At 39.1% G+C, this 13,933-nt stretch overlaps 1 protein-coding gene across 1 annotated transcript; it reads right to left on the reverse strand.

Moving 5' to 3' along the window:
* Nucleotides 1-7,117: 7,117 nt before the first annotated feature.
* On the reverse strand, nucleotides 7,118-13,505 carry fam210aa (family with sequence similarity 210 member Aa). Its single transcript, XM_041794466.1, has 5 exons — nucleotides 13,365-13,505; nucleotides 12,677-12,711; nucleotides 10,545-11,012; nucleotides 8,563-8,674; nucleotides 7,118-8,338 (listed from the first exon to the last, which is right to left on the reverse strand). Exons 3-5 carry the CDS (start codon nucleotides 10,970-10,972, stop codon nucleotides 8,039-8,041), a joined length of 840 nt encoding a protein of 279 aa, XP_041650400.1. The 5' UTR covers nucleotides 10,973-11,012; nucleotides 12,677-12,711; nucleotides 13,365-13,505; the 3' UTR covers nucleotides 7,118-8,038.
* Between the last annotated feature and the right edge of the window lie 428 nt (nucleotides 13,506-13,933).

The raw sequence follows: 13,933 nt of genomic DNA on the forward strand, positions 1-13,933 counted from the left end.
GAAAAATGCCATGGATTTTGAACGTCCATCACTAAGGTTTTAGTTTGTTTTAGTCTCAGTGAGTAAAATTGAACTGACCTTGTGACCGAGTTTTATCACCAAAGATCAGTTTTAGCAGTTTTAGTCGTCTTCTTAAAAGGTTGTAGACAACAAATTTTTTTCATACTTTTAGTCGACACCAAAATGAGCCAGATGTTATTAGATTGTTTTTGAATAAAAATGTGTCTGACTAAGAACTGACTCAAAAATGCCTCGTGTTTCCTCTTTGACGTGCTCACTTCCACTGCCACAGATGCAGAGATGTTGAGAACGTATACTACGACGACTCTGCACCAACACTGCAGTACTTCCCCTCTTTCCTTTGTCGGAGGAAGTTCAATCTCCGGTGAGTTTCACATTAAGTTTTTACTTCCATCACCCAAATCTGCTCAGTCTTTCCCATCGTAGCTGCAGCACAGCAAAGGTGATATTCAGGTCACTTTAAATCTGCCGTCTTCCTCCTGAGCCAGGAGCAAATGACTCACTCAGCCCTGTAAAGTAATGAACTGCATAAAACATAAGTTACTGTATATTTCAGCAGGAAAAACCGCTTTATTTATAGACAGACCCCATCTGGCACCTTGTCATAACATTCAGGGGTGAAACAAAGCTAATGTTCAAAGCACTTAGCATCACTTACAAGTGCAGGGGGAGGGTGGGCCCCAGGGCCCCGCCTTCCCGTCCTTTCTATGAACCTCCTGCTGCCAAACTCAGCAAGGAGTAAAACTGTCCCGATACTTGCTCACATCCTCCCCCCTGACTCACTTACCCCAGACTGGTGAGGGCCACACAGACGCAGTCATGCATACATCTGCTGCAGTTTGTTCAGAGATGAGACATGATGTCTGAACCTCTCCCATGATTCCCTCTAAATATTACAGGATCCAGAGTCAGTATGAGACAGGAAACTGAGGAGGAAGCTGCTTTCTAGTACTAAGGTTCGCCTATACACTCACTCAGGAAGCACTGACTCTATGTTCACTGCTGTTTGGAAGAAAATGCAGCTTTATTTCAAATCACAACTGATTTTTAATCATTTAAGCTTTATGTAGCATTTTATCTAGTCACTGACAAGGTGCACCATGTGATGCAACCTTTACCTGCATTTCCACCAAGTGGTCTGGTCCGGTTCATTTCAGCATGGTGAGCAATTATTTGGAGTTACAAGTGGACCTGTCCATCCCTGAAGAGTGGATTTGAAACGCTTCAGTGTAGATGCAGGGGAGAGGCACCTCTGTGTTCTCTTTCTTATTTGATTTTATTCTCCTTAGTTCCAGATATTCTAACTCAAATACAGGGAGAATATGGAGTAAACCAGTAGAGCAGTAGGTGGCACTATTCATGAAAGGAATGGAAAAACACTGCAGAGAAGACAGAAGATGATAGCACTGATCCTGAAGTAAAAGGCCCAGTGCTGTGTTGCATAATGCTCTAAGCCTTGGTGCCCAACCTGGGGTCTGGGACCCCTTAGGGGGGTGCCAGAGATGGCAGGGGGGGTGCGTGAGGCTCTGTCTGCTCTGAGATTCTTAACCCTTAGAGCTCACGCTGCCGGCACATCCCTTTGTAAATCACCTGGTAACATTTTAACCTTAAGTCGTAGGAACTTAATTGTTTTTGTTTTTTTTTTTATCTGAAGCTCTTGGTTGTGCCTTTCTGATTATGTCTTCCATGCATTCGTAGCTCTTACAGAAGATTTTCTAGTGATCCCAGAACATGGCTGACTTTCCGGGGTTTCTGAGGATGGTGTTGTCATAAATAACGAGTGACAAGTTTATAAAAACATTGATGACTCTTGAACCATAAGTCATGGACACTCTTTTTTTTTCCCTCTGAAAGCTGACTTTTGTGTCCTTCATTTGTTACCCTCAATGTCTCCGTAGCCCTAAAGGACACCGTTCTAGCGAGCCCGGGACTTTTCCGGGTCTTTAAGGATTGAATCCACATTGTTAGATCCGATAATAAGCGTCTTTTTGTCCATTTATAATCCATATTTGATCATTTACTTCAGCTTTCTGCCCTGGGCATTGCCATGTTGTTTACCGCAATGCATTGTGGGAGGGGCTGTCAACCATTTGTTTCTCTACTGCTTTGAGGAATGGCACAAATGAATCTAGCTGCAAAAAAAGTGCATTGACTTTTTCTTTGTATAAATGTAGATATTTTTAAAACCATTAGTTACAGAATTTTTTTTCTTTTTTACTGTTGTGTCCCCAAGAGATAGAGAACAAGTTTCTGCAAAGAAAAGGCTTTATCACCGATGTTTTCTGTGAGTTATACAAAAAATCTCTGGATTTCAAATTCCGATTTGTTTTTTTTTTTTCTTTTGTCTTTAGAGTCCTATAACTTTTTAAAAACTTAAGGGACATTACTATCATAGATATTTTCTTAAAGCCCAGGTTATCCTGAAAAAAAAAGATGTATAGAGCTTGACTGTGCACCACAGGGTTGATGTTTTATAAGCTTTTAAGACAAAAAGTCCAGACGAGACATGATGGTGAAAAAAAATAGCTGGGAGCTCTGAGGGATAAAATTAGATTTACACATAACTTCAAACATGATCTATCATTTATGAGTATATCATACAATTGTCTTTGAGTAAGAATATCTTTGTTAAACCTTTAAAACCAAACGCGTTGCAGAAAATGTGCTGTTGAAGCTCACTTTGCATTACTATAATTACACGGCTGTTTTATCGGAAAAATTCAGAAAGCTGAGATTGCACTTCACAGCCAACATGTGGTTATTATTGTAATTTCACCTTTTTTTTGTTTAAAAACTGGCATAAAGTTCCCCCCTCTTTTTATTTCTTTATTTTCATCTGTTAAAACACTCTTAACATGCAGTAACATGTAAATATGTGCCATGTATTAAAAGTTTGAAGTATTGTGGAAAAAAGGGCAAAAGCACTAACCTACAGGTCATTTTCTAGCCTTTTGGTCAAATTAAGAAAAAGAGTCCAGAAACTCAGGAGTTTATAAAGGGCTATTTTGTGGCTCATTCTTGTGGCTCACAAATGTGTGCAACATACGCACAGCCATGATTTCAATGTTCTAATGACTGCATTTAAGTTGTTTCCTTAAAAATTTTTCTCAGCAAAAAAACTCTGGTTTCATACTAACAGGGTGATTCCTTGAGGAATCACCAAAATGTCCATGCTATCTCAGGAACAGGGAGAAAGAATTAAGTGTATGCATGTTTTCCCCTCTGTAACTTTGCACTTTTAAAGTGTTTTTTGTCCCTATCAGAACTAAGCTTTTTTATTGAATACATTTAAACTGTTTAAAAATTTTGAGTCATGATTTTTGATAAGCCGATGGTAGAGGGTCCTGATGCCCCACCAGTTGAGGGCAGCTGCTCCACAGACTGCAGGCCCTATTCTGACGGCATAAAGGGCCGTAAAGTAACAACATGAAGTGATTTGGGGCATGTCTCTCTACATTTCATAATCGTGTGAGCGTGCATGGAGAGGAGCTTCTAAGAGAAACAGAAATAAGAAGTTTTTCTTTCTTATCTCTGACACAATAAAACTTCATGCCCATTCATTTACAGAGCACACCAATCTTTCTCTCTCTTAATATCAGTAACACACTGAACCACACACTTTACACCAGGTCTTATCTAGTTCAAGGCAAAGCTGGTTTTTTCATCCTCAGGAAAGGAACCCAACGGTCTTTGAGCCTGACCATGACTAGTTTAAAGACAAACACACTGATGGGTGACAATAAGAGCACATGTTAGTTTACTTTTTGATGAACATGAGTGCATGGTATAAAAATGACAACTGACAGGACAGAACACCTTGGCCTGGACGTACAACAGGGCTCCATATCTTGGAAACTAGGGAAGAACAAAAAAAACAATCATGGGGGATTTTATTGGTAGAAATTTAGAGTTTTTAGCAACTTTTTCTAAAGCTATGGGTTCTTCAAAGAGTTCTAGGTTTCAACCAGAAAGACAAACTGTACACAGACCTGACAGCCTGGGGTGCTTACTGAGGATGTTAATGCAGAGACCATCATCATCATCATCATTTCCCTCAATCTGTTTATTCTGTAAAAAGTCCCATTCTCCTTCTATTGAATTTACATCTTTTCCAACTAGCAAGGCCACTTATACAGGGGTTTGGGGGTGGGGGGCAAACTTCATAGCCACACCATGACTTGTACAAAAGGAAGAAGCTAACTAAAATAACTTTTTCGGCCCATAGGGAGGTAAATGTTTGCAAGTAGGTGACTGATCCAATAAGGCCCACAACTGGCCTGTTCAGCATCCCAGCCATTTCTGTGGGCAGTTCTGCATCCAAGTGTAAAAGCTTTTTTTGCAATATTTAATTTGGGGGGGGGGTTTGTTACAGTTTTTGTGTGCAGAAATTGAAAATTCACCCCCAAAAATTTGATGTTTACACCAAAATGGCTTTATGTATCGGCCATTTGTACGAATAGGTTAGCAGAGTTCTGGGCAAAACCAGCAGACCGATGCAGCTGAAGTTTTGTGTTGGAAGTTTATTTCTGTGTTCATCCTTTAAGTGTGTTCTAAAAAACGAGGCTTTAGGTCTGAACTGCATTTATTCATGGGTATGGATATTTTATATGAGCATATCAGCAAAAGTGTAATATTTTGCATCCACACTAGTGTCTCTAAGTAGAGCTGTTTCATTATGACCTCCACAGAGACTTTTTCATCTTCACATGTTGTGTGAGCTCACCTGACAGGCTGACCTTGAAGCATAAAGACTCTGTAAGAAAAAATGTAAAGAAAAGAAAATCACAGACAGTTTGGATGGGTTTTTTTTTCCCCTCCTGACCTGTGCTTCACCTCACGCTTCCTGGAGATATCTCTGACACTCGAGTCATGTTTAGCCGCTGACTCACACCTGAGGAACACAGATTGTCTGGAGAAACTGATTTGAGGAATCGCAGCTCCGCTCTGTCCTCGGTGTCACGCTCCCTGTGGGAGAACAGACAGGTGTTTGTGTGCAGGGATGTGGACTGCATAAACAGTTGTTCATTAGTTTGGACAGCAGAGGTCATTGTAACTTCCACACACTTCCCATCAGCACACAGCAATGCCATCATATTTACATATAGATAGCATTTATAATGAAGGAAGCCGGCTGGAGCATGTCCAGCATCTGACAGCATCAAGTTTGGATCTGTTTAGTCTTTCCGCTCACTGACAGGTAAGAACACAAAGTGTCAGACTCTTCATTAAGGGGTATGCACCTTGTGTTTGACCCCATGAGTCGCTGGAGAACCTCCTACCCTGCTGTGCGATTTTACCTTTGGGTTACAAATAAACCAGGGGGTGTACCACAAGGTGAGATTAGAGGGTGAACCTGAGTTTAAAGTCAGCTGTATCATAAATCCACATTTTACTATGGTATCTAATTCTAAACTTACAATTTAGTCAGAACCAGGTTATGCTCAGGTACTACTTGAAACCGGCTATAGAGTGTCATATTCTGAGTAGATACCAAGTTTTAAGTCTTAAATAACTATAAACAAGTACAAAGACAACAAGAAGTCTCCATTTGGCTGGTCAAAGAGTGAACTGATCCCTACAGTGCTCCAAAAAGTATTTTCCCCCTTCACAATTTCTTTGTTGTGCATATTTGTCACAGTTAAACTTTTAAGATAACCAAACAAATTTTAATATTAGTCAAAGATAATTTGAGTAAATACAAAATGTTGTTTTTAAATGTCCACTTTGTGTATTAAAGAAACAAAGCCATCCAAACCTTCCTGACCCTGTGTGAAAAGACTTTGGCTAAACCACTCCAAAATCTTCCTTTTGTTTTGTTTTATGCCGTTCAGAGGTGGACTTGCTGCTGTGTATCAGATCATTGCCCTGCTGCAAAATCCAAGTGTGCTTGAGCTTAAGGGCACAACTGATGGACGGACATTCTCCTTCAGGATTTTCTGGTAGACAGCAGAATTCATGGTTCCATCAGTTACTGCAAGTGGTCCAGGTCCTGAAGCAGCAAAGCAGCCCCAGACCATCACACTGCCACCACCATGTTTGACTGTTGGCATGATGTTCTTTTCTGAAATGCTGTTATTTTTACTCTAGATGTAACGGGCCACACATCTTTCAGAAAGTTCAGCTTCTGTCTCTTCAGTCCACAGAATATTTCTCCAAAAGTCTTGGGGATCATCAAGATGTTTTGTGTCAAATGTGAGATGCACCTTTATGTCCTTTTTGGACACCTGTGGTTTTGGCCTTGGAACTCTCCCATGGATGCCATTATTGGCTCAGTCTCTTTCTTACAGTTGAATCATGAACACTGACATTGACTGAGGCCTTGTACACGCAGAGACAAAACAGTTGGCATACAGATTTGTTTTCTCCAGGACCTGGTTTCAAAAAGTAGTGTTTTTCAGGCTCCCAAAACGCTGGTACCGTGTGGATGAAACTCAAATACGATCAAAAACGTTTGGGGATACTCCAAAACTTGTCTCCATGTGGATGGCCCCTGAGTCAAGTGAGGCCTGCAGGTTCTTAGATACTTCTTGGGAGTATTTTTTGGTGGGTTGGCCTCTCCTGTGAAGGTTCACCACTGTTCCAAGTCTTCTCCTTTTGTGGATAATGGCTCTCACCATGGTTGGCTGGATCCCCAAAACTGTAGAACCCTTTCCAGACTGATGGATATCAATAACTGTTTCTCATCTGTTTTGAATTTCTTCATCTTGTGCCACGATGTTTTGCTTTTGAGATTGTTTAGTCTACTTCAGACAGGTTCTATTTAAGTGATTTCTGACTTTGACAGGTCTGGCAGTATTCAGGCCTGGGTGTGGACAGTGAAATCGAACTCAGCTTTAAAAAAAAAATCTACTTAATTAGTTAATTCATGATTTAACAACAGTGGGGGAATGACTTTTCACGTAGGGCCAAGATAGGTTTGATGTCATTCGCTCTTAATAAATGTTATCATTTAAAAACTGCATTTCGTATTTACTTGGGTTATCAAATATTAAAAATTGTCTTGATGATCTGAAATATTTCAGTGAGACAAATCAATCCAAAAAAGGGGGATAAGACTTTTTCAAAACACTGTATATGAAGAACACAAACTTCAATGTTCAGCATTTCACTTTATTGAGTTGTGGTTTTAACAGACATGTTTGAATTTCTGTATCGGACATATATTTATCAACCAAAAGACCCAAGAGATTCCATCTGACAAACTGTGTAATTAAGTTTGTCATCTGTTGATACACACTGAACCCGCTGCATGTTTACATATATGACTGACATCACATGTAAACTGACATGGTGTGACTATCTGCTCTAAGAACAGCTCTCAAACAATCTGACTTTGTCACTTCATACACAACTTTCAGTCAACACATTAACGGTACAATATGTCATATATTAGCTCAGGCTATCCGTTAAAAATACATTAGAAAACTTAATTTCTTTCTCCTTATATTAGAAAAGACACGAAGTGATATCCAGCCTTCACAAAGGCTTTGATGGACGCACAGGTAGCTCAGAGCTTCAAGTTCAGAAGGATCAGCACTGCTCTTTTTCTTTCAGTCTTACATTGATGCTGTTTTATACAGGCACAGTATTTTTTTTTGTCTTTTTTTGAAGCCCAGGCCTTTTTGTACCCCTCGTGCATGTATGTGGACACAGCATCTTTTTAAACAACCATCAAAGAGCCAAAGTCCAGATCAGTTGAGCGAGTGTAAATCCAGTCTGTGATGACTGACCTAGGTCGTAGTACAGCCAGCAGGCGGCTAAGCTGCTCTCTAGATTACACTACAGTGCAAAGTGGCAACGTTTGGACAGTAAGGGACTGATTTTTACACTTAAATAGTCAAGAGGTGATTGCTCTGAAGTGCAAGGTGAAATTTAAGGACAAGGATAGAACTACGTCTTTCCATTCTTTCAAACAGCCTCATAGTGCCATCTTTTTCTCTGCCCAAACTCTCTGATTACTTATCGGGGTCATAATAGGGTCATTCAGAGGCGCCAGCAGTGGGAAGTTATCATTTCATCAGTTTTCTTTCTTTCTAAAAAAGGCTCTGTCTTTGGTTTCTTGTATTTTCTCAGAAATCTTGTCTTTAGTCTCTTCCATTTTTTCAGAGAAACGTTCTTTAGTTTCCTCCATTTTCTCGGAAAATCTCTCTTTTGTCTCCTCCATCTTTTCCGTAAATTTCTCCTTTGTCTCCTCCATCTTGTCCTGGAAGTACTCTTTGACGGGTGGCGGTGTGGATAGGTAGCCGTGCTTGCGGAGATACTGAATGGACAGTGATGTGCCCCCAAGAGTCACTGTGTATCTGGCAGGGGTAGCAATCTGTAGGGAACCATTAAAACACAGTTTTTATTAGAGCCAAATAAAGCTTCAATCCATTTTTCTCTTAATAGACACACTAAATCTGAATTTCAAATGCACCCTGCATAACCACAGTGGGAAAAAAGTCATGAAAAAAGGTAAATGTTTTATTAAAAAATATTTTGATGCTGATCAATGTTCAAAATGCTCAAAACAAAAGAATGAGAGGTGTTAAATTAAGTTACCTTGTACATGGCGTATGCAGTCAAAGCGTAGCCGCTTGAGGAGTCTCTCAAAAGGCCAACAAGTGACTCTGGTAGACCAACCATCTCCAGGAATGGCACAACATTCACACCTCTGAGGGAAAGAGGTCAGTAAAAGAAGGGAAAAATTTCAGTGGCTGCAAAAATTCTCATTCTGGACAGGTGATTCCTCAAAACCTTTAACAAGTCATGTTTTACTAACTGGTAAAACTGTGTGGTAAATTAGTTAATCCTCTGTTCTAAAATGGAATAATGTGAGCTTTCACAAAGTCAATGTTAGGGCAACATTAAGTACAAATAGTCACTTCATGTTGTTAAAGCAGCAGGCATGAAACACACTCTCTTCCTCTCACAGACAGGCAGACACACACTTTTAGCTCATTCAGTCCACTCCTCATGATTTAAGTGTGGGTTTGTTTTTGTTTGAAAAACTCAAAAAAGCGTTGCTCCCATCCTTTAACACAGTGGTACTTAACCCTTGCCCTCCTCTGGAGCCAAATGAACAAAAAATACTTTCAAATAGCCAAAATCCAAAAATATCCCCCTCTCCCCGAAACCATTTGCCTGTTACTTACAAATGTGGCACCATTTAAAAGGGTAATAAACAGGCTTTCCAATGGTATAAAATTTATTGCCAACAAGTACTGTTACAACAAAGAAATAATCTACCAAAAACAAATTTCCTTACTTTTTGTGCTAAGTTTATTTTAAATGGCTAGCTAAAGAAACATTTTTCTCTCTTGACAACTTAATCTATTCAAGTTTCTCACAAAACCTTAATTTTCCTCTGGTAAACATGACATTTTATTTACATATTTGCTCAATAGTCATGTTAGCATCTATCTTTCTATCTATCAGACCAATATTAACACATCATCAATTATTTTTTTGTTTTTGTTTTTTTGTCTTTATCTCTTGAGTCATTGGCAATACAATCCCTCATAGAACTCACACACAGTCATACACACCTCTCACATTTTCTATGTAATCTTCTTATTTTTTATTATTTTTCTTTCTTTTTATAATTGTTGTTGCAAGTTTGTCATAACTTCCGAGTAACTTGTTTTTTGTTTATTTTTATTTATTTATTATAATTTTTTTTCTTTCTTTCTTTTTGTATGTTATACGTGCATATAATATTGTGTAACTTTAATATCCTTTCGGTGGAGGCTTCAAATAAGCCCTTTGGGCTTTTTGCCTCTCCCTGCACCTCATATAATTTGTCATTTTTGTCTTTTGTGTATTTCATAATTGTGCTAAATAAATAAAATAAAATAAATTAATAAATGAATATTAATGTAATTTCATGTCACCTTGTTTTGTTTGCCAACTAGCCTTTAATCCTGTTGATTTCATGGATGCTAAAACTGGATTCCTTTTGTAGCTAACCGGTTTGGTAGAAAGTTTGGATCTCAACAGGGATGACTGTTCTTTAGACAGAGGCAGCAGTCAACATTGTGTGTGCTACTCACAGCAGCCACAGTTTAGAGAGCTTTTGTTTTTAACCTTCAGTGGTAGAAAGGTACCACCATTTGGTTTAATTTGATCCTCAGTGCTGAAGTGCTTGGAGGCTGTGTTCCTCCCATTAGGAACAGATGTGTGTTGGTGCACCAATGATTTGATTTAAATTAGGCAACTCAACTTAAGATACAATATGACTGTGAGACTTAATAGCAGCATTGATAAGCTTCTGATTTTTGGGTTTTAAAAAAGATGATCAGCAAATGGAGCACCTGGCCCAAGATAAACTGAGGATGGGGGAAGTAAAAGATGTGTAATATGCAAATGTTGCTTGCAAAGAATATTTTCTACAGATATTCTCTTTTTACAAGGGCTTAAAAGAGGCACAACTAGTCACAAAAGAGACCTAATAGGTATCGGGCTGCAGGTTGAATATTGCAGTTTATCACTAATAATACTGGAGTAAATGTTGACATTAAATATCTACTCAACAAAAGACTCACTTCATAGCAGCATAATAGAAGGTCCCAAACCAGACGGAGGACGTCACGAGATGAACCGGAATCATCACTTTCCCGTACTGTTTGAAGGTTTTCTTAAACCTCTGGACCAGACCGATGGACTTGTCCTGCAGGGGGTCCACCTCAGCAGCATCAGGCCCAGCTTCCCCTCTCTGCTCTTCTGGTGTTGAAGGTGCAGAGGTGGATTGTGGCTCCTCCTGCGGTGGTTGGTGTTTTGGCTGATGTGCTGCCTTGCTGCAGGCCGAGGTCGACAGCAGGCGCCGTCCTGTACGTGGCGGAGGTGGCGACAGACGGAGGGCACAGCAACAAAATGCTACTGGAGGTTCCACGGCTGTGACACCCACCAGCAGGGGGCGGGCTGCTGCGACACGGCGCAGTATCCCATTACTTAGGATGCGCTGCATTATCATCCTTTATTTCTCCGCTCTCTCCTCCTCCTCTGTCCACAGACTGTGGGATGAGAGAATTAAACAGTAAATAAACATTCAATAAAAGTGAAATGCTTTGATGAGTATACTGTTGTTTAGTTGTTAATAAATTAATGTTTTAAGTATCCAACATTAAACATTTAGAGTCACTCATTTACACTGTAAAATGTCAGGAAGTTATCTTTAATGTAAAGCACATGTTCTAAGTCACAGGTAGCAATCTCTAAAGTGACTGTTTTTTGGACACCTTATAATGTTTAGATCATGTGATCCATTTATTTTACTATTAATAATAATTACTTTACAATCATTTACATAGTTTCAGACTTTTACTTTGACAGTAAGTTGTAATTGATTTGTTGGATGATCATCAAACTTCTATCATGCATCATTACTAATTCAGTAAACAACAGGGATGGGCGTTCGGAAGAAACCTGCCAACTCGAGCATCTATAATGTTAACAATCAATTAATTAATTAATCATTATCTATGTATAAAAACATACATGGGTGTATATATATATATATATATATATGTTTAACATTTCCCTATATAACAAAAACAGGTAACTAATGAGTGTGTTTCTCAATGATTTATTTATTTTCACCCTTCAAAAGCCTAGGGCTCTTAAACATAAACAAGGCATGGCCCCACTGGCAATGTCATGACGGTAGATGTTGTTGTGCAGTGCAGAGTAAGACGTGTTTAGTCTCTTTATTAAATGCCAACATCAGATCGACTAAATTCCCCGCGATCAACCAGATTCTTAAGGGCCGATTAACCGATCATCGATTAATTGTTCCCATCCCTGGTTAACAATCAGTGCAGTCACTACATTTTTTATAAGGTTTACTTGTTTAAATTTCTTAAGTCATTTTTTTCCAAGGTACCCTGCACCTGTAGGTATCGGTTCTTTTGAAATCTAAAAGCTGTAGCTATTTGAGCATCTTTCTTGGATTGTTCCTCCATGACTTAGATAAACTGCAGCTAGTCCAATAATTTGCTTATAAAAGGATCTATTTACACACTTGACATACCTATAGTTGCATCTGTTAATCTAAATTATAAATATAAAAATATTGCAATGGTGATTTGAAATACGATTGCTCCTTAAGTTCCTCATCTTATGCATTTTCCAACAAACACTAGCAATAAAATCATTCTATATTACAACCAACACAATATTAGACTAAACAAGGGCTGAACAATTTTGAAAAAAACCTAATTGTGATAAATCTGATTTGTATTGCTAACTAGATATCGTTCTATTGTCATCATCATATTTGATGAGAAAAAAGTATAAAAATGAATAAAGTAGGATTTTTTTTTACTATTGTAATACAGACACTTGAATGATTGCATAGTTATATAATGCACAATATCTCTGCTGCAGAAAAAGATTTAAACTGGTATTCTGACATGAATTTCGGGTTAGAGAAATATTCTTCTGCGATTTGAAAATTGCAGCAGGCCTTATTGTGATTAATTGCCCAGCCCTAGCCCCAGTTTGGGAACCACTGCTCTAAAGAAATAAAGGTAAAGATATTAAAGCAAGACAGCTAAAACTGCTCCTTATCAGTTCACTGTAGACCAAACATGAGCTTTATTACATCCTGGATTAACTGTGACTTGTTATTTCTGTTGATCACACTGGTTTTATGGCGGATGAAAGGTCATGAACATACCTTGGGTTAGGACTGCTCAAACATAAATGAAAAACCTGAAAGAAATCAAAAGAGTGGCAGAGATTATGTTCAAGTTTAAAAATGACCATGTCACAATCTGGAGTTTAACTTCATTTTAGGATGTAAACAACCTGTCACTTAAAAACAAGGTAAAAATGCTCTGACTGAACTTTTGACACACCTAGCAGCTAACTCAACAATGAGAGCAGTGCAACACAATCAGTCCGTGCGTAATCATTTTAAGTTGATAAAACCATTATTAACATACATAACCCAGACTGTTTTCATTACACGTGACTTTTTGCGGGAGTAACATGCGGAAGTCTACTGCTACATTCATGCTAACTTCACACAGACATCTATTTTCGGCTAGCTGACATTGGCTAGTTGAAGCTGGAGGACGCTGGGAGTCAGTTTTCAGTTCCTGAATAACAAGGACACATTCCGGCTGGAGGTGAAGTCAAGTTAAAGAGACATTATCCCATCAAAGTAATTTTCCTTTAAACACTGTCTGGCAGGCGGGCATGTTAAGGCCAGACTCTGAACAGCTGCCAACTTTACCTTCTGATGCCTGACGTTAGCTAGCTAGCTTCTGGCTAGCACCACTTCACAGTCAGACAGATAAACTGTCACTACTATTATCAGTAAAACACACCAAAGCAGAGGAAACAAAGCAGGCTATACTCACGGTTGTTGGTTCGAGTTAATGCTGAGACAAAACCAACCCTCTTAACCTTTAGGGCCATAAGAAAACGCCTGTGCTAGTCATTAATGTACCACATTTATCACTGCAGCAGCGCTGACTGCGTGCAGAGCAGCAGCATGTCACCTCGACGGTAGAAGGCTCATGGGAAATGTAGTTCACAGTAGCGTACCTGTCAAACGACCAGACGGCGAAGAAATCGGTTTCCCAGCATGCCCAGCGCAATGTTGACCCAGACAGATCTGAACTTACTGAGCCTGTAGTTTGTTTTTCTCTTATTTGAGGCACTTCCTATGACCTTCAGACATTTCTTTACGTTGGACGTCAAATATTCAAGAGTCTTAGGGTCATAGACACGCACCTTTTTAATTTAATTTACATTTTAAATGTAATGTCCCCCAAAAAAGTCAAAAAGAAGCCACCATTATGCATGGGCTGGCTCCCAGGTTCAACAAACATAACTACATTAAAAGCCTCTGTGGTTCAAATATTTAGATCAAATACAATAATGCTACAAATAATGGCACCAGGTGCAGAAGTTCTCAAACTTTTTA

The sequence above is a fragment of the Cheilinus undulatus genome, linkage group 8, assembly GCF_018320785.1.
Source record: "Cheilinus undulatus linkage group 8, ASM1832078v1, whole genome shotgun sequence".
Classification (NCBI taxonomy): domain Eukaryota; kingdom Metazoa; phylum Chordata; class Actinopteri; order Labriformes; family Labridae; genus Cheilinus; species Cheilinus undulatus.

Bases quoted from the DNA above. Each gene is read 5' to 3' on its own strand.
- fam210aa (XM_041794466.1), bottom strand. From the start codon at position 10,972: ATGATAATGCAGCGCATCCTAAGTAATGGGATACTGCGCCGTGTCGCA. The intron at 8,675-10,544 runs GTGAGTCTTTTG...TCTTTCCCTCAG, and splicing joins TTCTATTATGCTGCTATGAA to AGGTGTGAATGTTGTGCCAT. The intron at 8,339-8,562 runs GTAACTTAATTT...GGTTCCCTACAG, and splicing joins CTGCATACGCCATGTACAAG to ATTGCTACCCCTGCCAGATA.